The following is a 22076-nucleotide window of genomic DNA, read 5'->3' as shown; positions in this document are numbered from 1 at the left end:
TCAAGAGGAAGCATTTAGAGAAAGACTGGGGCATGACTAGATAGAAGATTTCAGTGATCAGAGGCATGAGAGCCAAGGGATGCAAGTTCTAGATGGGGATGGTGGCGTGGTGATGGAGCACAGATTTTGGAGTCACAGGTCTGAGTTCAGGTATATTCTTACACTCCTTGCTAAGGCACCTTGAATAAATTCCCTAACTGACTTCAGTCTGTTCCTAATGAATACAATGGGAATGATAATTCTTGTTTTGTAGATCTGTTCTGGTTCTGAATGAGGGCCTATAAACACTGAGCTTCTGTACCAACATTTGGATTAGGTTATGTCTCTTGAGTGCTGCTTTTATAATTCAGTGAATATCTCAGTTCTCACAGAATCCTCTTAAGTTTTAAAGAAGTCCTTCCTTCTTATTCTGGAAATGTTTTGGATGTCATCTCTTTGTAATGTTTACGTTCTCCATTTCATTTTCCCAGTTTGCCGGCTTTTTGGACTCTCCCTGAGTTGGGCCAATCCAGTGGCTTACAGTTAGAAACTTCATTCCACTGAAATATTGAGATTGTAGGAAGGGATTTGTCTCCTTGTGGAATTCCTACAGAGGTAACCAGCTTGTTCATTTAGTCTACTAAAGGCAAATTCTGATACCCACTCTGAATGGAGAGAGATGGAAAAGTATTTGCTTTGGCCCAGTGGAACCCATTACGTTTTAGTCTCAATTCTCATCACTGTTGTTTTCAGACAGTCCTAGAAAAGTCAGTCACCAAATTTACCTGTCATTCAAGTGGTAAGCATGCTACAGGAACTAGAGAGTAGTGAAAGCTAAAGGGATTTATGAGTCTTATCAATGATCAGCTCAGCTGGAATGGGGAAAGCAGCCAGTTGCTGCTCTGGCCAACAGTTGTGTTAGGTCAGCAGCCCTGGCATTTGCGGGGCTTGCTGACTTTGACCAAAAGGGGTAAGGTACTCTCATTTGCAGAATAAGAGGCTTTAGGTGAATTCTCCCTTTGGGAAGAGAAACTTAAGAGGGCTGGTTGAAGAAAAACTTCTTAGAATGTAATAAAAATGGAAACCTTTTTTTCCCTTCTAAAATTTATTCTAGAGGGCATGCACCCTAGGTTTTCCCCCCTTTTTCTAGAGACACAAGGGGATATATAAATGAAAATTTTTATTTGCAGTTTTTCAGAGAAGTCTTTCAAAAGATCAGAAGTTAAAGTTCTTGGTGTAGTAATCCATGCAAAATCAGGCAGGTTTCCTGGAACTGGACTCTGTCTCAGAACACGTGTCTTGTATTGCTAAGATCCAAACTGGGTTGCTGTATTATTTGGGAGCTTTGTAAGGGGTGTGTGGAATAATGTTTGGGACCCTCCACCATGCTCTGCTTTGCCAGCCTAGGAGGCAGGATGCCTGTGACTCTTGACATCCATTTCCTGTATTTAGTTGTCTGTAGACTGGGTCATGATTCCTGAGATTGCCAGCAGGAGTTACTTGACAGCACCATGCTGAACCAGTGCTTGATTAGGGCTTTGTCCTACTGTGATGAGAGAGCACTTAATTGGATTTATTACTGAAGGCAGAGATTGCTGTAACAACAGCAAGATGGTGTGAAGGGTGCCCATCTGTAGTGCAGTTCGCAACTTTTTCGTTTGTGCATGTGGTAATTATTATAAACTCCTAGTTACTTAAGGGAGCTTGCCTAAAGCTAAGTTGGGGTTACTTAAAACAATTATGTTTCTATATAAAATCGAAGCATTCTCGGTTTTAGTAGTGAGGGCTTTATCTGTTGGACATCATAATTTTTATACTTTGCCTGGTTCTGTTAGTGATAGGAATGCATTCCTTCAGTGATTTTTTAACTGTAGTGTTTGAGTTATCTTTCATGTAGTCTGAAGCATTTTAGACTGCAGAAAACATAATTGTTTATTGCAATAGCCCAGTTGAAATCTAATAGCTCCTGTAATGCGCAGTGGCCCCTAAAACCCAAGATCCAGGCTGAAGAGTGCCACCTACTGCTCCTCTTGGGTATCGCTGGGAAGCATTGAAGAAGAGGATGCTCAGAAAAGGCCCAACCAGCCTCTTGTGCATGGTTTGGAGTCATTCAGCTCAGTGGTTGCCCAGTGCCTATTATTTGCTAGGAGTCATTTTATAAAGAATCCTTGAGATTTTTTCTGTTTTGGCCCCATTCAACACGTGAACCAGTTGAGCATGTTGGCAATACACAAGTACTTATAGCTACTTGTCTCGTAGGGAGGGAGGATTTAAAAACTACAAGCAAACTGGTGATTTCAGTGGAATTTGATTAGTGCCAAATTTAATTTATTTGTGAGCTTTAGGATTAAAAACAAATTGTACATTTTCATCGTCCCAAAAAACCCATTCACAGGGCACCCAATCACCCTAGCCCTGAATAATTAAGATGTCCAATGGATAAAGCCCCTGCTACTAAAACATAGAGTGCTTCAGTTTTATATAGAAACATAATCGTTATAAGTAACCCCAACTTAGAATTAGGCAAGCTCCCTTAAGTAACTAAGAGTTTATAATAGTCACCACATGCACAAATCTACTTTCGTCTTTATAGATTTGCCTATTCTGGATATTTCATGTAAATTTTCATACAGTAAGTTGCCTTTTGTGACTGACTGACTTTCACTTGGCATAACATATTTGAGGTTCATCAGTGTTCTAGCCTGTATCAGAACTTCATTGCTCTTTACTGCCGAGTAATAGAAGTTTTCTAACTTTTTATTGGTTAAAATTGCCTAATTAGGAAAAGTCTGGGTTTTAATAGCACCTTAAAGTAGACTGTGATTTCTGGTCTGTCTTATTGGAAAAGGATATGTCAGAGTATGGTTTTCTGAGGTTGATGCTCTTCTTCTCTTTCTGTGAGCCCTAGGAAGGGTAGCTGGCTCATTGAGCTATCTGCCTATTATAAGAGCAGTTTGTGACTCATGAAATCTCAGGATTTTTTTTTGTAAAGGATTTTTGTAAAGCAATTCACTGTGGGCCAGGTAAATGTTTTATTCCCAGAGGCAGGCTCTTGGTTCAGTATAAAAAGGTAGCAGATTTCACTATTGGGTAGCACAATTAGTGTAGTATCTGTAGATTAAGTTACGAATGTTTATTTTTGCTAAGAGTACGCATTAATTTTTTTTGTCGTTTTTTGGAAATGGAGTCTTGCTCTGTCACCCAAGCTGGAGTGCTGGAGTGCAGTGGCACAATCATAGCTTTTTGCAGCTTCAGCCTTCTGGGTTCAAGGGATCCTTCCACCTCAGCCTCCTGAGTAGCTGCGACTATAGGCATGTGCTACCATGCCCGGCTAATTTGTAAAAACTTTTTTATAAAGATGGGTTCTCACTCTGTTGCTCAGGCTGGTCTTGAAACTCCTAGGCTCAAGCAGTCCTCCTGCCTCAGCCTGTCAGAGTGCTGGGATTGCAATGTGAGCCTCCCTGCCTGATGCGTTAGTCATTTTTTGGTAACTTTACAGGGATCTCTGTGATGTTACAATCATTGAGAAAGACACACAGGTTTTGTTGTTCTTGTTGGTTGTGTAAGATTTCTACCCTCTTTAATACTGAGAAGACTTGAAGCTGACCTAACACTCACCTAGAATTAGACTATTCATTAAGGCACTTAAAATCTATTTTGTGTGAGTACAGAGAGCATCTGAATGGGTACAGTTGTTGTCTCTTATTTCTCACACAGGCACCAAAGCAATGGAGCTGTCATTGCCCGCTGTGGACAGCCAGAGGTTAGCTGGTGGGGCTGGCGAAATGCAGATGATGAGCATCTGGTACAGTCAGTAGCCAAAGCTTGTGCCTCTGACTCCCGATCGAGTGGCAGCAAGCTGTCAACTAGAAATACTTCTCGAGACTTTCCCAATGGGGGAGACCTTTCTGACGTGGAGTTCGGTAAGGTGCTCCCTGGACCCATGGCAATAATTTTTATAGCATCTAAGAACCTGTTCTTGAAATGGCCTTTTCCTTACAAGACATAGATTTACTTTTATAGAAGTGAATATGCACAGCTTCACTTGATGGGATTGAGGAGTCGTGGGTCTTGGTGGAGAATCAGAAGACCCTTTGTTTCAAACCTCAATCAAGATATTAGTGTGTGTGTTGTCTTTCTTGCCATTGTGACAAAAATGGAGTGTGTATGTAATAGGGGACTTGCAGTATCTGCAGACCATGGCAGGAAATGCCAGGCTTCATGAAAGGACGACAGGTGTAGAAATGAAGTTGGCCGGGCGCGGTGGCTCACGCCTGTAATCCCAGCACTTCGGGAGGCCGAGGCGGGCGGATCACGAGGTCAGAAGATCGAGACCATCCTGGCTAACATGGTGAAACCCCGTCTCTACTAAAAATACAAAAAATTAGCCGGGCACGGTGGCAGGCGCCTGTAGTCTCAGCTACTCGGGAGGCTGAGGCAGGAGAATGGCGTGAACCCAGGAGGCGGAGCTTGCAGTGAGCTGAGATGGCGCCACTGAGCTCCTGCCTGGGCGACAGCGCAAGCCTCCATCTCAAAAAAAAAAAAAAAAAAAAGAAGTATAAGAGATTGGACTGTGTGAACTCCATGTGTACCCTGGGAGTCAGTTTTGGAGAATAAATCCTTCTCATCTTTCATAAGAAGGCAACATAGAAAATAAACTAAAGAGAAAAGTCCTATGTATCAGGGTTTTGGTTAGGGGATTTCATTTTATTGAGCCTTTCCATAAGATGTGCTTGTGGGTCTAATTCTGCACAGTTCTGGGAGAGACAGGCTCATTTAGTATGCCCCCTCCCTCTATGTCCCTAGATTCTTCTCTGTCAAATGCTTCAGGAGCAGAGAGTTTAGCCATCCAACCGCAGAAGCTTTTGATCTTGGATGCTCGCTCCTATGCAGCTGCTGTGGCAAACCGAGCCAAAGGAGGAGGCTGCGAATGCCCAGGTGAGGTGTATGGTGCTTTGTTCCCCATCCTTTCTCCTTGTGACTGCAGCCCTTGCCCATCTGAGACTTAGTTCTCAATTTGAAATAAGTGGCAAGCCATATTCCTCATCCATCCTGTCGTGAGAGTGCCAGAGCTTCTCTCTGGATTAACACTGTGTGTTCTTTTCTGAGGAGAAATGGAGGAGGAGGTGCAATGAAGTCACATAATCTTCCTTCCTTGTGCCAACTTTTAGGTGATAAGGAAAGCAGATCTTCCCCGTAGTAAGGCCTGTTCATGTTTGGAAGCTGCTGCTCTAGTGGGCTCAATTTCTAAGCCGTCTAAAGCTTTTTGTTGCCTTTGACAGAGGCTATGCTCATCACTGGCCTTGTAGCAAACTCCTCAAGGGCCTTTCCTTAGAAAACCTGGGGTGAAAACTGAAGCAGTAAATATAGAACCCTAGTAAGGTACCTCTGTCCTGAGCTGTAATACCATTACTGTTGGAATGCTAGCTTTCCCCAAGGAGGGACCCCCCTCAGTGCCTCTGGCACAGGCAGAGGCACCATGCTCTTTGTTCAGATGTGGTCTAAGCTGGAAATTGAAAGCAGCTGTACCAAGGTGAAATTTGAATGTGAGAACGCATTGTTCTGCTGAGTTCCTTTCAAAGAGATTCCAAAGCCACAAGTTAGATAAGGCCCAAGAAGTAAAGCCAAACTGAGATCGAAGTAGGCCTTTTAAAAAATAATAGCTTTTATTTTATGTCAGTATCTTCTTTACAAATCTAACCTTCCATTTTCACCCTTTTTGAAAAGATAGCTAAAATTCAGTGTTTTCCTCTTATTATAAAGGATTGGGCTAATACTTAAGCATTTCAAAACATTTCAGTTTCATTAATCAGAAGCTGCAGTGGGTTTGTTTTATAGCCAGTTTGCTTTTAGATTTGGCCTTGTGGGCTTTAAATTCAACATATTTGTGTTCTCTTTATTGTTACTCTCTCCAGAGTATTACCCAAACTGTGAAGTTGTGTTTATGGGGATGGCAAACATTCATTCTATTCGGAGGAGTTTTCAGTCTCTGCGGTTGCTGTGCACTCAGATGCCAGATCCGGGAAAGTAAGTCCTTGGCCTTGGCTTTCATTTTGCATTGCTCTTAAATAATTAGTTTTCTTCTTTCCTCGAACTAAGGGGGGAAAAAAAGAAAAAAAAATTAATTTGTAGCAGTCTTCCTTCTGTTTCTTGGTAAACTTCAGTTACCAGTCCAGTCTCTGCAAGTATCTCCTTCCTGCACCCAAAATGTGGCAGCACAGAGGAAGAGTTGGGAGAAAATACAGCCATTTGAAAGGTTTTTAAATCTGTAGCACAAAAGAAATCTCAGCATCAAAACAGAAGCATTACCTTACTGTTGGTCCTGGGACCTTTTCCTTCCACATCATTTTTTAGCCCAAAGTAATTTAATTCTTCAGTTTCTGATGTCCCATAGTGATACTTAACCTGTTATGAACTGGGATGTTTTATCATGAAAAGTCAGAATTTAGTTGTCATGTTCTAAAGGGGTTAAAACTTGCCATTAGGTCAGTTCCTTTTACATCTGCTTTCAATTTCTAAACTATTCTCATTTACTAAGAACATTGTCATTCTTACTGCTTATTAAATATGAATGGCTGGCATTTGCAGTGAGGAAGGTGAAATAATACCCCCTCCAAGGGTACTGATTGAATACAAGATAAATTAGGAAGAATGTTCTATAAAACAAACATGGACAAATAAATATTTAAAAGTCCTCTTTTACTATTTCAGGAAACCAGAGATAGGTGCCAGAGAAAACAGAGTTTTCTTTTTTCTGATATTTGTGCTGGAGCCCATAGTTGTTTCTCTGGGTCCTATTCAGTAGATCTCATGATCACATCAAGTTTTCCTGCATTCTTTATTTGATTTATTAAATCAGATGCTGCCTAAACCACTTATATTGACTGCCAGTAGCAAATGATTAAATTCACCATAGTTGTCATCAGCCCAGAGGATGAAGCAGTGCCTTTGGGGAAAGCCTGACCAGAGAATTGAGCTTGCTGCCTCCTTTGGGGATTAACCATTTGCATTTGCTACACAGTTCCAGGTCCCAGCTAGCAGCACTTTCTTCCCTAGCGTGGTATGTAGAAGGAGCCTGGCTAAGGACCCAGGAGATCGGCCACGAACTGTGTAACCTTGGCCAAGGGGTTAACTGCTGTAGATCTCAGTTTTCCTGACTATAAAATGAAAGAGATGTAATCAACAATACATGATCTCTAATACCCTCCATATGTTAAAATTCTTAACTATCAGAGTCAAAAAGATATAATTAGCCCTCATCTGGTCCACATAAATGTCTTGGGGATTTTATTAAAGGTAATGCTTTTATGCATTTGGCAGCAAATCATGCTGCACTGAAGTCTCCCTCATGGATAAAAAGCAGCTGTAGCAGTGATGGGCAGCTGTAATTAGGCCCGTGGCCTGTGTTTGGGGCTGTGGAGGATGAGGGAATGGTAGGCTTCTAGTGCAGGTTGAGAATAGGACAAAGGAATGGGGAGTCTGTCAGTAGCCCCTCCTTGGCTGGCAGATTTTGGAGTACAGCTTCGTTAGTCACAGACAACACCAACTGGTATTAAATAATAGTTTAGTTAGGTTCAAAAGAACCTCACACTGGTTCTCTTGTTTACCATTTCTTCAGGTGCTAGGAGATAATTTAGTGTTTTTTCTCCTAAGCCTTATCTTTTAGTTCCTTTTGAGAATATGTGAGGAATGAAAATAAACAATTGACCCTTCAGGAAAAAAATGTTTCTCGGGTACCTACTAGGAGATAGAAAGTCTTAAGATTGGATTTTTACCAGTAACAGACTTACAATTCATTAAACAGGTGGGACTCCCTGCTGTATGCTAGGCACTGTGCTGGGTATAGTTATGACTGAGACATAGTGTTAGCCATCTGAGGAGTCACAGTCTGGTTGGTAGTCCAAACAAATCCATATACAACCAGTACTTATGCACTGCATTCTGTTGTCTGCCTGGAAATAACCCCACCTCCTTAGACTGTGCCAAAAATTCACACTTATTCCACAGGGTTTAGTAGGCCTTTATAGCCTTCTCAGAGTCCCCTGACAGAAGTGTTTGTTTCTTCCTCTGACTCAGTGTTTGAAAGGCTTGACTTGTGATCTTAACTACAAATCTGATCACATTTGGGAAAAATCAGAACTCTTTCTTAGGGATTGGGAGGGGTGAGGGAAAGCACAAGAAACAAAATGTCAACACGGTTTAAAAAGCAAGTGTGATTAGCTTGTGATTACTCCCAAGGGGCAGCCGTTGCTATCTGATACTCCTAAAATGAGATGGAGTCTCGCTCTGTCCTCCAGGCTGGAGTGCAGTGGCCCAGTCTCAGCTCACTGCAACCTCCGCCTCCCGGGTTCAAGCGATTTCACCTGCCTCAGCCTCCTAAGTAGCTGAGATTACAGGCATGCACCACTACACCCAGCTAATGTTTGTATTTTTAGTAGAGACAGGGTTTCACCATGTTGGCCAGGCTGGTCTGGAACTCCTGACCTCAAGTGATCCGCCCACCTCAGCCTCCCAAAGTGCTGGGATTACAGGTGTGAGCCACTGTGCCCAGCCCCTAAAGGTCTTTCAAAAAAAAGTTCTCCTAGATCCCTGCTGAATCCAGTCTGTGTTAAGCCCAGCAACAGTGTGTGGCCATTGGTGTACTAATTTGTATGAGAATAAATTATCAGATTGGCCCGTCTGGTTTTAGTAAACATTAAAGAATTAAACAGTGGTAGGTGTTACAGTCTGGGTCATAGGCAGTGTTGTGTATACCATTCTTGTATACAGCATCCAGCTTATGTCTTATAGATATTTTTGTATTTATGAGTTTTTCTTAAACTTTTTGAGAACTTGTTGGGCATAGTTGCTGGTGATTAAGTATCTTCTGTTTTACATCTCAGCAGTGGCTACATTTTATTCAGGAGAAGATTCCAGAAAGAGCTACTTTCCTTATACCATGGACTGAAAAATGTCAAATATTTTGTCTGGGAAATCATCCATACAGATTTTAGAACAAAAGGTGGTCCTATTAATTGTAGCCCCTATGTCTAAGGCTCTTCTCTATTGTATAGTAGAGCTTGGGCCTCACCCTGAGACATGCTTTATGAACACACAGATTTTTTTTGTTTTGGCAGTGTTATATTTGGAGAGAGAAATCTTTGGGAATTACTTTTTAATTTGACAATCATTGAGCATGATGCAGTAAATCATAAATATCAGCATTTTCTAATCCTCTCCTGTTTTTATAGTTGGCTATCAGCTCTTGAAAGCACAAAATGGCTCCATCACTTGTCTGTGCTTCTGAAATCAGCGCTTCTGGTAGTGCATGCTGTGGATCAGGATCAGCGGCCGGTGCTAGTGCACTGCTCAGATGGCTGGGACCGCACCCCCCAGATTGTGGCATTGGCTAAGCTCTTGCTGGACCCTTATTACCGAACCATAGAGGTGAGCGCATCCAAATGGGAGGGGTTGGTACTTCAGGATGAGCTGGGGAGACGTCTCAGGAGTGATACCAGTTTTTGGGAGTGGTGATTAGGTTAAAGAAAGTGAAATTTCTGTTTTGATCATTGATCCTTTATACCATGAGCTAAATTGTGGTGGTTCCTCCCACAGTTCTTGCACCTCTTAAAATGGGGCAGATGATGGGTAACAAGGTATTGAGAATATAGACACATTTTCCTTTGCAGTCTGTCTACTTGTAAAAGTTTTTAGCTACCTCAGGAAAATAAGGCATCTGGAAAAGGATCTTGGCATGCTAGATGTTGACACAGAGTGTTCTGTGGAGAAGCAGCTCTACCTGAAATAACCATCTGTTGGGTTAAAGATGAAAGAAAAATCATAAAGTACCCTAAAATATACACAAATATTTATTAAACCTGGGGTGTAGAAGGATCTTACAAACTTGACTTTGTAAGTGTAACACTAGAGGCAGAAATGTTAAAAGAGAAATTTAGGGGACAAGTGTGGCTTTTATATAGTGAACGCAAGAGGCTAAAAATACACATTCAAGAAGGGCTTAAACGCAGTCAGTACCATTTCAGTGATCATGGAATGGAGTTCAGAGAATTGGGAAATTTCCCTAAGTGTGTGCCTCATCAGGGTTGGAGCCTTCCACCAAAGGGCAAGGCCAGGTGGGCTTTCTGGGAGGCTGTTAGAGGGGATTGCTTTCTGTGACACCAGGCTTAGGACTGTCACAGTCTGGATAGTCTAGCACAAATGGTCTCTCCTGGATGCTTCCCTGCAGGGTTTCCAGGTCCTCGTGGAAATGGAGTGGCTGGATTTTGGCCATAAATTTGCTGACCGGTGTGGTCATGGGGAGAACTCGGATGATCTGAATGAACGTTGCCCAGTGTTTCTGCAGTGGCTTGACTGTGTTCATCAGCTTCAGAGGCAATTTCCTTGCTCTTTTGAGTTCAATGAAGCATTCCTTGTGAGTTTCTTCATTTTGGGGACGTTCTCGATTTGCAAGAGGGTCAGTACAAATGTTAGTGGGCCAGTTCTCACATGAAACTGTGCTGCCTCTTGCAGAATTTAATAGAGATGATTTTTTTCCTGTTACTTTTTTTTTTTTTAAATAGTTTTGCTATTTTTCAAAAAGAGGTATACCAGGTTTGCATGAAGTCCTTGTGTTGTTTTTAAACTTATTTTTAAAGGGATGGTAGAAACCCTAAATAGCAGTTAGAAATAGAAGCAATCAGAATGTCTGGACCATGCTCCCTCCAGTCTGTCTACCAGACCCCCTATGTCTGTCTCACACTCTCTCCACCCTCTCCTTTGTTGGAGGGTTCACTGTCCCTGCCCTCTTCCAGCCCCCTCTGTCCATTTGTATACCAGCTCTCATCTCCTCTCATCTGCTGCACTGGCTGGCTCCAGCATTTCTCCTCTCTGCCTTCTGCGTCAGTGCATTTCCCTCTCTACCAGAAATGGGTTTCAGCTTAAAATGTGTAGTGTCTCTCATTTTTCAAAACCCATTCTTGGTCCTGCATTTATCTCTAACTATCATCCCATTGCTCTTATTCCCCTTTATAGCAGAACTCCTCAAGTTTTCTACCCTTGCTATCTCAAATTCCTCTTTCCATTCTCTTAAACCCACTTCAATCAGGCATTCACCCTACTGCTTTACCAAAGCTGCTCTTGTTAAAATGACCAGTGACCTTCATGTCACCAATCCAGTGATAAGTTCTCAGTCTTCATCTCTTCGATCCATCGTTACCATTTGGCACAGTTTAACCACTCCCTTGAAATGCTTTCTTCAGTTGACTTCTAGTACTTCCTTGCTCTTAGTTCTCCTTTTACCTTACTGGGTTGTTTCTGCCTCCTTTGCTGATTCCTCTTAATCCCTCCAGTTTGTTTTTTTTTTTTTTTTTTTTTTTTTGTTTTTTTTTTTTTTTGAGATAGTGTCTCACTGTGTCAACCAGACTGGAGTGCAGCAGTGTGATCATAACTCACTGCATCCTCAAACTCCTGGGATCAAGGGATTCTCCCATGGGCCTCAGCCTCCCCAGTAGCTGGGACCACAGGCACATGCCAACATGCCTGGCTAGTTTTAAAAATTTTTTGTAAATAGACATGGAGTCTCGCTGTGTTGCTCAGGCTGGTCTCAAACCTCCTGATAAGTGATCCTCCCACCTTGGTTACCCAAAGAATTACAGGCGTAAGCTTCGACACCCAGCCTCCTCTCCCCAGTTCTAAATGTTGGAATGCCCCATTGCTCAGCCTCCAGGCTGCTTCTCCATCTACACTTCTAAGTATTTCATCCATTCTCGTGGCTTTAATTGCCATCTACAGATGGTGTGCTGATGAGTCCCACATTTATACACCTTCAGCTTAGACCTCGTCATTTCGGAGTCACATACCTATCTGTGACTACTAGGTATCTCTACTTGGCTGTCTTAATGTTATTTCAGACTTAATAAATTCAAAACTTGATTCTTCTTTTTGGAGACAGCATCTCACTCTGTCCCCCAGGCTGGAGTATAGTGGTGCAAACACAGCTCACTGCAGCCTTGAACTCCCAGGATCAAGTGATCTTCTTGCCTTAGTTTCCTGAGTAGTTGGGACTGCAGGCGCGCACCACTGTGCCTGACTGATGTTTTTTTTTTTTTTTCCTCCTAAGAGATGGGATCTTGCTTTGTTGCCCAGGCAGGTCTCAAACACCTGGGCTCAAACAATATCCTCCCACCCCAGCCTCCCAAAATGCTGGTATTACAGGCATGAGTCACCATGCCTGTCCAAAACTTAATTCTTGATTTCTGTGTTTCCTCACCATAAAACTTGATCTTCCAAACTTGATCTTCCAGAAGTCTTCTCTCTCACCATATGGTATTTCCATCCCTCCTTTTGTTTGGGGCAAAATTCTTTGTCATCGTCAAGTCTCCTCCCTCCCTGCCTCCCTCCCTGCCTCCCTCCCTGCCTCCCTCCCTGCCTCCCTCCCTGCCTCCCTCCCTGCCTCCCTTCTTTCTTCCCTCCCTTTCTTCCCTCCTTCCCTCCCTTCCTCCTTCCTTTTCTCCCTCCTTTCCTCCCTCCCTCCCTTCCTTCCTCCCTCCCTTCCTCCTTCCCTCCCTTCCTCCTTCCTTCCCTCCCTTCCTCTTTCCTTCCCTCCCTCCCTCCCTTCCTCCTTTCCTCCCTCACTCCCTCCCTCTTTCACATTTAGTCAGATTCTGCAGCTCTGCTTTCAAAATATATCTAAAACATTATTATTTATTGCCACCTTTACTGGTACCACACTGGTTGAAGCCACCATCATCTGCCCCAGTTGAGTCATCCCAGCATAGAGTCTCTTCTAAAACATAAGACAGGCTGTGTCTTTCCTTTGCTTAAAAACCTCTAGTTACATTTTACACAAAGTAAAAGCCAAAGTCCTTAAAGTGGCCTTCCAGGGCCTTCCTAGAGGCTACCTCTCTAGGTTTATTTCCTACCATTCTCCCTCTTGTGCAATCTCGTTTAGTCACACTGGCCTCCTTGCTGTACCTCAGAAATTGCAAGCATGTGCTTACCTCAAAGCCATTGCACATGTGGTTGCCTCTGCCTGGAGTGCTTCCCCTCAGATACCCACATGCCTGCTCTTTCATGTCCATTGGGTACCAGCCAGTGAGGCCATCCTGTACTGCCTCATACATGTCCTGTCCATCTCAGTCTGCCTTGTTCTCCATAGCACTGGTCACTCTTCACCTATGACTAGAGCAAGCTCCATCAGGGCAGAAGAATTTGCTGGTCATTGCTGCATGTCTAGCACCTTAGTCATATTTGGGGCATGTGAAATGCTCAATAATTTGTCGAATGAACAAGTAGTTTTACAAGTATACTCTCAGCTCAGACTTGAGTTGTACACGGACGTGCTCCTGTACCCTGTTCATATGCTCTGGCGCTTGTGAGGGTGGCTGTTAATTCAGAATCTCAGACTATTTATCAGGGAAGCTAAGAGGAATGGGGGTACCAACAACCTGTCTGACTCAGGTGGTTGGGTCCTGGAATTGGTGGTGTGAGGAGGAGGAGGCTACTGCATGGCTCACTGGGTTCCCCGCCCTAACAGAGTAAATTGAAGTGTTCTTAGGGATGTCAGGATAAGGTGGCTCGGCTGAGCTGATTTCTCAGAGTATGCATGCCTGATTGCTTAATTTATGCTTTATTGGAATCCCATAGGTGAAACTGGTACAGCATACCTATTCCTGCCTCTTTGGAACATTCCTGTGCAACAATGCCAAGGAGAGAGGGGAGAAGCATACTCAGGAACGGACATGTTCCGTGTGGTCACTTCTTCGGGCTGGCAACAAGGCTTTCAAAAACCTACTGTATTCCTCTCAGTCAGAAGCCGTATGTATCCTTCAGCCTTTCCACTGTGATCAGCAGAAGGAATTTGGGGTTGGTTACATATGAGAGCCTTTTTGAGTAGTGACTGTTTTTGTGAGGGCATCTCTATCTCTGGATGGACTGATTGCATTTTTCCCCTATGATTCTGTCCTGAGGAAGTCCTGCTTCTGATGGTACTCTGACCTGTTTCTGATGACTACTTGCTGAGGGTGGTTTGGTTTAACACAGATCTCTACTTTGCCACCCTAGACATGAATCTTTTTTGGCACTGCCTCCAGAGCTTATTTCTAGCATGTTCTGTCTTATGGGAGAGGCACTTAAGTTGCTTCCTGATGCACTGATAGCTCAGAAGGAGCTGCCACCAGGCCCCCAGCACCCTCCCAGTGTCAATAAACAATGATACCCACCATAGCTTCTCTCAGAACAGTAAACTGTGTTTGACATTGGTGTGTGTGTGTGTGTCTGTGTGATTCTCTGCTCACATGAAGAGCTGGCAGGCCCTTTAAGACTTTGTTCCCCGAAGAAATGAATACCTTCTGTTAAGCAGAGAAAAGGAGGCACATAGACATATGTGTCAGTTTCATAGTAATATTGTCTTTGTCAGAATGTATCTTAAACCCTAAAGAAGTCAAAAGGAGGCTAATCAGAGTTTATATTGATTTCCTGGATTATTTATATGGTTCTTATTACATTTAAGTAATCACAGAAAAGATTTAAGCTGACTGCTTGTTTCTCCCCTTCAGTGTGCCTTCTGAGGAAGTAACAATACAGCAGAAAAATTTCCTTTTCACATGATTAATTTAAATGATCCTATAAAATGGGTTTGACAGTGTTTCTTGAAGCCAAGCTTTTGTGCCAGCGGGATGGACAATCAGCATCTAATAGAATGACTCACTTTCTTAGGCAGTAAAAGCAACAAATCAAGCTGATGAAAGTCAGACATTGAAGGTGACCCAAGAAATAGCTATAATGAGAAAGGGATCTAAAAAAATATTTTAGATTTTCATGCTCTCAAGAGGCTCTTAGGTGAAAAATATTGGCCATGTAAAATGTCTAGTCCTGTATTGGTCCTCTTGGGATAGACCTGTATCCATTGGTGCTGCTGCTTTGTGGAGATCCGGTCAGCCCTGTTTGGTATTCCAGCTGGGTGCTTGCTCTTGATCCTCATTTCCAGACATCCTAGAAGACTTATTGGGACCTATTTAAACCTGTGTCCTCCCCCCTCCTCAGGTGCTGTACCCTGTGTGCCATGTGCGTAACCTGATGCTGTGGAGTGCAGTGTACCTGCCCTGCCCATCCCCAACCACCCCTGTGGATGACAGCTGTGCACCATACCCAGCCCCAGGCACCAGCCCTGATGATCCACCCCTGAGCCGGTGAGCCCAGGGTGATGCCACGGGCCTGACAGCCTGTGTGGTGTATTCCTGTGTTGGGACATGTCCAGGGATGGTTAGAGATCATAATGTTATCTGCCTCCACAATATCTTTCTTAGATCTCTGCAGTTTTTTCAGGGAAGTTATAGGGATTTCTGGGTTACAAGGCTGTAAGAGCCTTGTTTCTGGGAGTGAGTTGGGCCCTGTTGCTTCATGTTGTTTTGCATGCACTGAGCAGCTCCTCAGTGATAGAGCAAATCCTCCAGGTTTTCTGTGACCCCCTGGTTTGTGTTTTCCCCAGTGCTCTGTGCCCCTGCCTATTTGCCATGATTTGTCTTCTGAGGCGTAAAAGGCAGATGCTGTCAGATGACAGAAAATTTTGCTTTGGGGCCAGGCTTGGTGGCTCATGCCTGTAATCCCAGCACTTTGGGAGGCCAAGGCGAGAGGATCACTTGAGCCCAGGAGTTCCAGACCAGCCTAGGCAACATGGTGAAACCCCGTTTCTACCCAAAATGCAAAAACTAACCAAGCGTGGTGGCACATATCTGTAGTCCCAGCTACTTGGGAGGTTGAGGCAGGAGGATCGCTTGAGCCTGGGAGGTGGAGGTTGCAATGATCCAAGATCCATTGCACTCCAGCCTGGATGACAGGGCAAGACCTGTCTCAGGAAAAAGAAAAAAAAAAAAAAAAGAAAAAAAAAAAAATTTGGCTCTGTCACTTGAGAGTTAGCTTTATTAAATACAGACTGATAGATAACGCATTAATTTAAAATACTGTAATATCAAGAAACACCAGTGCTACTTTGCCACCCACTGAGAAACACAGCAGCATCATGAAGAATGTGTTTTGGAAATAGCATTTGCAGGCTGGGCACAGTGGCTCACGCCTGTAATCCCAGCACTTTGGGAGGCCAAAGTGGGCAAATCACCTGGGATAAGGAGTTCAAGACCAGCCTGGCCAAAATGGTGAAACTCCCATCTCTACTGAAAATACAACAAAAATTAGCTGGCCGTGGTGGCAGGTACCTATAATCCCAGCTACTCGGGAGGCTGAGGCAGAATCGCTTGAACCTGGGAGGAGGAGGTTGTAGTGAGCTGAGATTGCGCCACTGCACTCCAGCCTGGGTGACAGAGTGAGAGTCCGTCTCAAAAAAAAAAAAAAAAAAAAAAGCATTTGCTGTTAGCTCATTTGTATGTATGGGGCATGGGGTTGGGGGAGGGTGAAAGGAAATCTGCACACTAGGAGGAGGACTTGTTCCGGAGCTTTGCCGCTCCAGCAGTCTGGGCCTCACTCCAGAGATGCTATAGCTCCATGAGTAGCTGTAACGGACCCAGTTATAAAGCAACTGCTTGTTAAAACCTATTGTCTCCTACTTCCCTCCAGACAGCTTCCAAGATTTTCATTTCCCCCAAATTTCTTTCCTGTAGGCTACCAAAGACTAGATCGTATGACAATCTGAGCACAGCCTGTGACAACACAGTGCCTCTAGCCAGCCGGCGCTGCAGCGACCCCAGCCTGAACGAGAAGTGGCAGGAACACCGGCGCTCGCTAGAGCTGAGCAGCCTGGCTGGCCCTGGAGAGGATCCCCTTTCTGCCGACAGCCTAGGGAAGCCCACCAGAGTGCCGGGGGGTGCCGAGCTTTCCGTTGCAGCTGGAGTAGCCGAGGGGCAGATGGAGAACATCTTGCAGGAGGCCACCAAAGAGGAGAGTGGAGTAGAGGAGCCTGCCCACAGGGCAGGCATTGAGATGCAGGAGGATAAAGAGAACCCTCTCTTAGAAAAGGAGAGCAGGAGGAAGACGCCTGAGGCCTCAGCCATTGGACTTCACCAAGACCTAGAACTGGGTGATGCTGCTCTGAGGAGCCATCTGGACATGAGCCGGCCTCTGTTTTCACAGGGTATTTCTGAACAGCAGGGTGGGCTCAGTGTTCTCCTCAGTTCTCTCCAGTTCCCCCCGAGGGATGAGGATTCCCTGGAGGTCCCTGTGGAGCAGTTTCGAATAGAAGAGAAGGCAGAGGGTAGGGAGGAAGCAGTTCTTCCAATCCCAGTAGATGCAAAAGTTGGCTATGGTACCTCACAATCATGTTCTCTGCTACCTTCCCAAGTCCCTTTTGAGACCAGAGGACCAAATGTGGACAGTTCTACAGACATGTTAGTGGAAGATAAGGTGGAATCAGGAAGTGGGCCCCAAGTCCATCATAGACCTTGCCTTGTTAATAGTGGCAAGGACAGGCTTCCCCAGACCATGGAACCCAGCCCTTCAGAGACAAGCCTGGTTGAGAGGCCCCAAGTGGGGTCTGTGGTGCATAGGACTTCCCCTGGCAGCACTCTCAGCCTGACACGTTCCCCTTGTGCCTTGCCTTTAGCTGAATGTAAAGAGGGGCTTGTGTGCAACGGTGCCCCAGAGACTGAAAACAGGGCCTCAGAGCAGCCCCCAGGTCTTAGCACCCTCCAGATGTACGCCACACCCAATGGGCATTTCGCCAATGGGGAGGCTGGTAGGAGCAAGGACTCACTGAGCCGTCAGCTGTCTGCTATGAGCTGCAGCTCTGCCCACTTACACTCAAGGAACTTGCACCACAAGTGGCTCCATAGCCACTCAGGGAGGCCATCTGCAACCAGTAGCCCCGACCAGCCTTCCCGCAGCCACCTGGATGATGATGGCATGTCAGTGTACACAGACACAATCCAACAGCGCCTGCGTCAGATTGAGTCAGGCCACCAGCAGGAAGTAGAAACTTTGAAGAAACAAGTCCAGGAGCTGAAGAGTCGCCTGGAGAGCCAGTACCTGACCAGCTCCCTACACTTTAATGGAGACTTTGGGGATGAGGTGGTGAGTAGGCTGTGGTATTCCTCCATAGCTGCCTAAGGAGACAGGGCACACTAAGGCTGGGTGCCTTTTGTGCCAAGAGCATGGTGATTGGTACAGGTTGTTATAAGGATTGGAAAGGTCCAGAGTAACCCTGTTAAGAGAGGCTGGAGATGAGCCTCTGCCACAGCAATGGCAGCCTGCCTGTTTTCTGCTTTGCTTACTTTCCACAGATGTCCTATTGAGGCCGTTGGAGAGGAAGAGACTTAGCATGCACTACATGGTTGGTCAGATCTCTCAGACACAGGATCATAAGTCTTCAGAAGGGCTTGAACCCGTGGGCAGAATGACATCTGTAGGGCAATGCCAAGTTATTCCTGTCAGATTTTAGTGCCTGTTCTACCTTAGTAACTGCAAAGTATTAGCCCTTCCAGATGTAGGCTATGACTTTGAAGGTTCAGTTCTTTTTAAACAAATATTTATACCCCACCCTGTGGCAGATGCTGGCAGTAGAAATGGAGAGAAGGGACTGGTTTCTAGCACTGTTGAGGAGTTAGCTCTGATGGGGGTTGGTGGCTGGAAAGGGGTTCCAGAGGGGAGGTTCTCAAGGAGATGCTTTCTTCTCTGGGTAGAGTTGATTCAGGCAGCTCAAGTACAATTGTGAGCCTGGCTCTCAAGTGGTCAGCGTGCATTAAAGGCGGGCACATCCAATGACTTTCAGTTCAGAGTGACTTGGCTTTTCCTTCATGCTAATGAGTTTCTCATGTTCCCAGAGAGTCCTTCCAAAAAAAGGAGGGCATCTGGAAAGCACTCAGCTTTAACTAAGTGGCAGGCAGGTTTGGATTGACAGGCCCACTGGAGCAGCTGACATACAGAATTCTCATTCCATTTGGGTCACTTCTCTCTCACTTTCTGGAACCCTGAGGCCTGTCTTTCCACTCCAGAGTCACTGCACACAACCTGTGTATCCGTCTCCCAGCTGAGCCCAGGCCCACACTGCACTTCTTCACCCAGTTCTTGATGGCTGATGCATCTGCAGATTCGGCAGTCCTAGCACTCGGCCCCACCCAGAGTCCTCAGTGCTCCCCTCTTCACCAGGCCTTTTCTTCTTTTGGGAGGAGACGAGGTTCATTCTGTTCAGCTGTGTTTGTTTGCCAACAGACTTCAATCCCCGACTCGGAAAGCAATCTGGATCAGAACTGTTTGTCTCGCTGCAGCACAGAGATTTTCTCTGAAGCCAGCTGGGAGCAGGTGGATAAACAGGACACGGAGGTACAGGCTCAGCCCCTGCTCTGAGTGCCGTCCATTTAACTGTTTTGTGGTTCTTCTCCACCCCCATTCCCACCCCATACCCCTGGCCAAGGAAGCACCTCACAGCACAGCTAGGCTTGAGCCTCTGGCACCTCAGCTCCTGGGAACCCACATGAAGCCTAGGATTTCTGAGCCAGGGAGACTCAGCAAGCTGGCCCTCCCTCTTCATTGCCTCTATGAACTGGAGCCTTGCCAGCTCTCACAGTGACCCAGGGTGCTGCTGCCTGCTACTTTATCTCAGGGGAGATTGGAGTCCCCTCCAGGGAAACGATTTGGACGCCTTTCTTGTACTGTTGACATCAGATCTGGGCTGGTGCCACCAGAGCCAATGAGGTCCTTGTGACTCTTGCTGCCCCCAGCATGGCTCTGCTGGCTCCAGCTGGATGACCCATCTCCTGTCAGTAACCTGGCCCCATCTGTTTTGCAGATGACCCGTTGGCTTCCTGACCACCTGGCCGCCCACTGCTATGCGTGTGACAGTGCCTTCTGGCTTGCCAGTAGGAAGCACCACTGCAGGTACCATTGAAGGGGGTATGATAGGGTGGGCTGGGTGTGGAGGCTGAGGGTTGGCCCACAGAGCCTGCAGAGTAGAGGGTTGTGGGCATCTCAGTGTTCTGTCTGAGGCAGACCAATGGTCTCATCTTCCTGTGCCTCTGAAATTGGTGTTTGCAAAACTGCATTTGGCATCTTTGTTGAAATTGAGAGGAATCACTATTAAATTCTGAAATGTGCAAATGGTAGCATTTGGTTTTGTCTCCCAGATTGGTGGAACAACAGCCACCACCGAAACCACCATTTCTCATTCTCAGCATAACATTTCTTCCCATTCAACATGGCTACTATGAGCAAAACCAGTTTTCCTGTGATAGGGAGGGAACTATTTTCCTATTCCTTTCCTGCTCCCTGACCCCACCCTTGTTTTCCCTTGTGCCATTGGTGAGCAGTCATAGCTTGGGCAGTAGTAGGGACAGCTGAGGACAGTCTTCCAATCATTAAGGTTCCTGACTTCTTTTTCCTTCTGGGTTGGGGTAGTGAGTTACTAGGGATGCTTTGTCCCAGCTAGGGTGTTGACCGTCTGGCGGATGGATGTTCAGTGTTCTTGGAAGTTTATCTGAATCGTGCCATAGCTCACCCACATGAGTGAACCTGGATTGAAAATGGAACAACCTCTTTGGCTAGCAATGATGCTTCTAGGATATGTATCTCCCCACCCTGCACCCCAAGCCCAGATATCTTTGGTTGGCTTCTCTTCTGAGCTTTTTCTCCCCTCCTTGCAGGGACACTGACCGTGTTGATCAAACGTGGTGAGCATTTGCAACAACCTGCCTGTGATGTCTGCACATCTACAATAACTTCTCCACACTAACTCTTATCATTTCCCCCTCTCTGCACTCACTGGGGTGAAGCCTGGGGCCTGGGGTGCACGGGCAGGCAGACGTGGACTTGAGGGGATGGATTCAAAGCAGCTGAGGAGAGGCCATCAAGGGTGGGTCAGGCTGTAGCCATGTGCTCCCCTCCTGATCACAGAGGTCAGCCAGGCCGTCTTGCTTGTGACAAGAAGTAGTGCTTCTTGTCTTCTGGTCTTGTAGGGGAGCCAATTGGGTTTTCAGAGCTATTTATTTTGGGTCAGTGATTCATTGAGATGCCAGAATAATGCTAGTAATTTCCAGGTCAAACAGCATCACTGCTGCTCCCCCCACCCCCCACCTTTTTTTAAAGAGACCAGGACTGAACAGAGGTGGTCTTTCCAGAGAATTGTTTTAGCATGGAAGACTTTAAGGAAAGACTCCACTTAGCGTCTTTCAGGGTCCTCTGAAAGAAGTCAGATAGAAAAGCATCAGCCAGGTGCAGTGGCTCACGCCTGTAATTCCAGCACTTTGGGAGACCGAGGTAGGCGGATCACCTGAAGTCAGGAGTTCAAGAGCAGCCTGCCCAACATTGTGAAACTCCACTTCTAGGCCGGGCGCGGTGGCTCAAGCCTGTAATCCCAGCACTTTGGGAGGCCGAGACGGGCGGATCACGAGGTCAGGAGATCGAGACCATCCTGGCTAACACGGTGAAACCCCGTCTCTGCTAAAAAATACAAAAAAAAACTAGCCGGGCGCGGTGGCGGGCGCCTGTAGTCCCAACTACTCGGGAGGCTGAGGCAGGAGAATGGCGTGAACCCGGGAGGCGGAGCTTGCAGTGAGCTGAGATCCGGCCACTGCACTCCAGCCTGGGCGGCAGAGCCAGACTCTGTCTCAAAAAAAAAAAAAAAAAAAGGAACTCCACTTCTACTAAAAATACAAAATTAGCCGGGCATGGTGGTGCATACCTGTAATCCCAGCTTCTTGGAAGGCTGAGGCAGGAAAATCGCCTGAACCTGGGAGGTAGAGGTTGCAGTGAGCCAAGATCGTGCCATTGCACTCTAGCCTAGGCAATAAGAGCAAAACTCCATCTCAGAAAAGAAAAGAAAGAAAAGCATCAAATTCATGTCAGGCTTTTGAGCTGAACTCCAGCAGGGATGTTAAAGAAGTGTAGCTGTTCAGAAATTTTTCTGTGTAACTACAGGTTTTTGCTGACTCATGCTTTTTAGAACTAGTTATGAAGTACTTACAACATTCTAGAAGATGAATTTTGTGTTTTTCTTTTCTGTCTTTGCATTGCCCCATGTCCCCCCTTTCATTTTGTGGTATTCTTTTGTTCCCAACTGGTCTTCAGTCTTCTCTCCTGTGCCTAAGTGATCCTTAATCCAACAGTGGGTTTGCATTCCGAACAGCATAAATGAAAAGTTAGTGATCCTGGCTAAGAAGCTGCCTTCCCTCAGTCTTTGG

At 45.6% G+C, this 22076-nt stretch overlaps 2 protein-coding genes across 53 annotated transcripts in view; one reads left to right on the top strand and one right to left on the bottom strand.

Annotated features, from left to right (window-relative positions):
• MTMR3 (myotubularin related protein 3) overlaps positions 1-22076 on the top strand; it is a 142918-nt gene that overhangs the window by 117692 nt on the left and 3150 nt on the right. For 19 of the 50 annotated variants that reach the window (XM_015150128.3, XM_028827859.2, XM_015150126.3 and 16 more), the window contains 11 exons: positions 3697-3902; positions 4786-4917; positions 5895-6006; positions 9210-9405; positions 10205-10390; positions 13603-13773; positions 15001-15146; positions 16572-17976; positions 19114-19224; positions 19691-19779; positions 20541-20567. In XM_015150128.3, the coding sequence (XP_015005614.2) occupies positions 3697-3902; positions 4786-4917; positions 5895-6006; positions 9210-9405; positions 10205-10390; positions 13603-13773; positions 15001-15146; positions 16572-17976; positions 19114-19224; positions 19691-19779; positions 20541-20567 (2781 nt within the window). Of the gene's footprint in view, positions 1-3696; positions 3903-4785; positions 4918-5894; positions 6007-9209; positions 9406-10204; positions 10391-13602; positions 13774-15000; positions 15147-16571; positions 17977-19113; positions 19225-19690; positions 19795-20540; positions 20568-22076 lie in introns of all 50 variants that reach the window. The other 31 variants (XM_077950096.1, XM_077950112.1, XM_001107621.5 and 28 more) reach the window with 4 other exon arrangements.
• LOC144331832 (uncharacterized) overlaps positions 5623-22076 on the bottom strand; it is a 71289-nt gene continuing 54835 nt past the window's right edge. The window contains exon 5 of one of the 3 annotated variants that reach the window (XR_013399379.1): positions 5623-6073. Coding sequence is in view for 1 of the 3 variants with exons in the window: in XM_077950237.1 (XP_077806363.1) it covers positions 6044-6073 (30 nt within the window). In the remaining 2 variants the exon portion in view is untranslated. The remainder of the gene's footprint in view (positions 6074-22076) is intronic. The other 2 variants (XR_013399387.1, XM_077950237.1) reach the window with 2 other exon arrangements.

The sequence above is a fragment of the Macaca mulatta genome, chromosome 10, assembly GCF_049350105.2.
Source record: "Macaca mulatta isolate MMU2019108-1 chromosome 10, T2T-MMU8v2.0, whole genome shotgun sequence".
Lineage (NCBI taxonomy): Eukaryota > Metazoa > Chordata > Mammalia > Primates > Cercopithecidae > Macaca > Macaca mulatta.
This window is presented reverse-complemented; position numbering and strand designations above follow the sequence as displayed.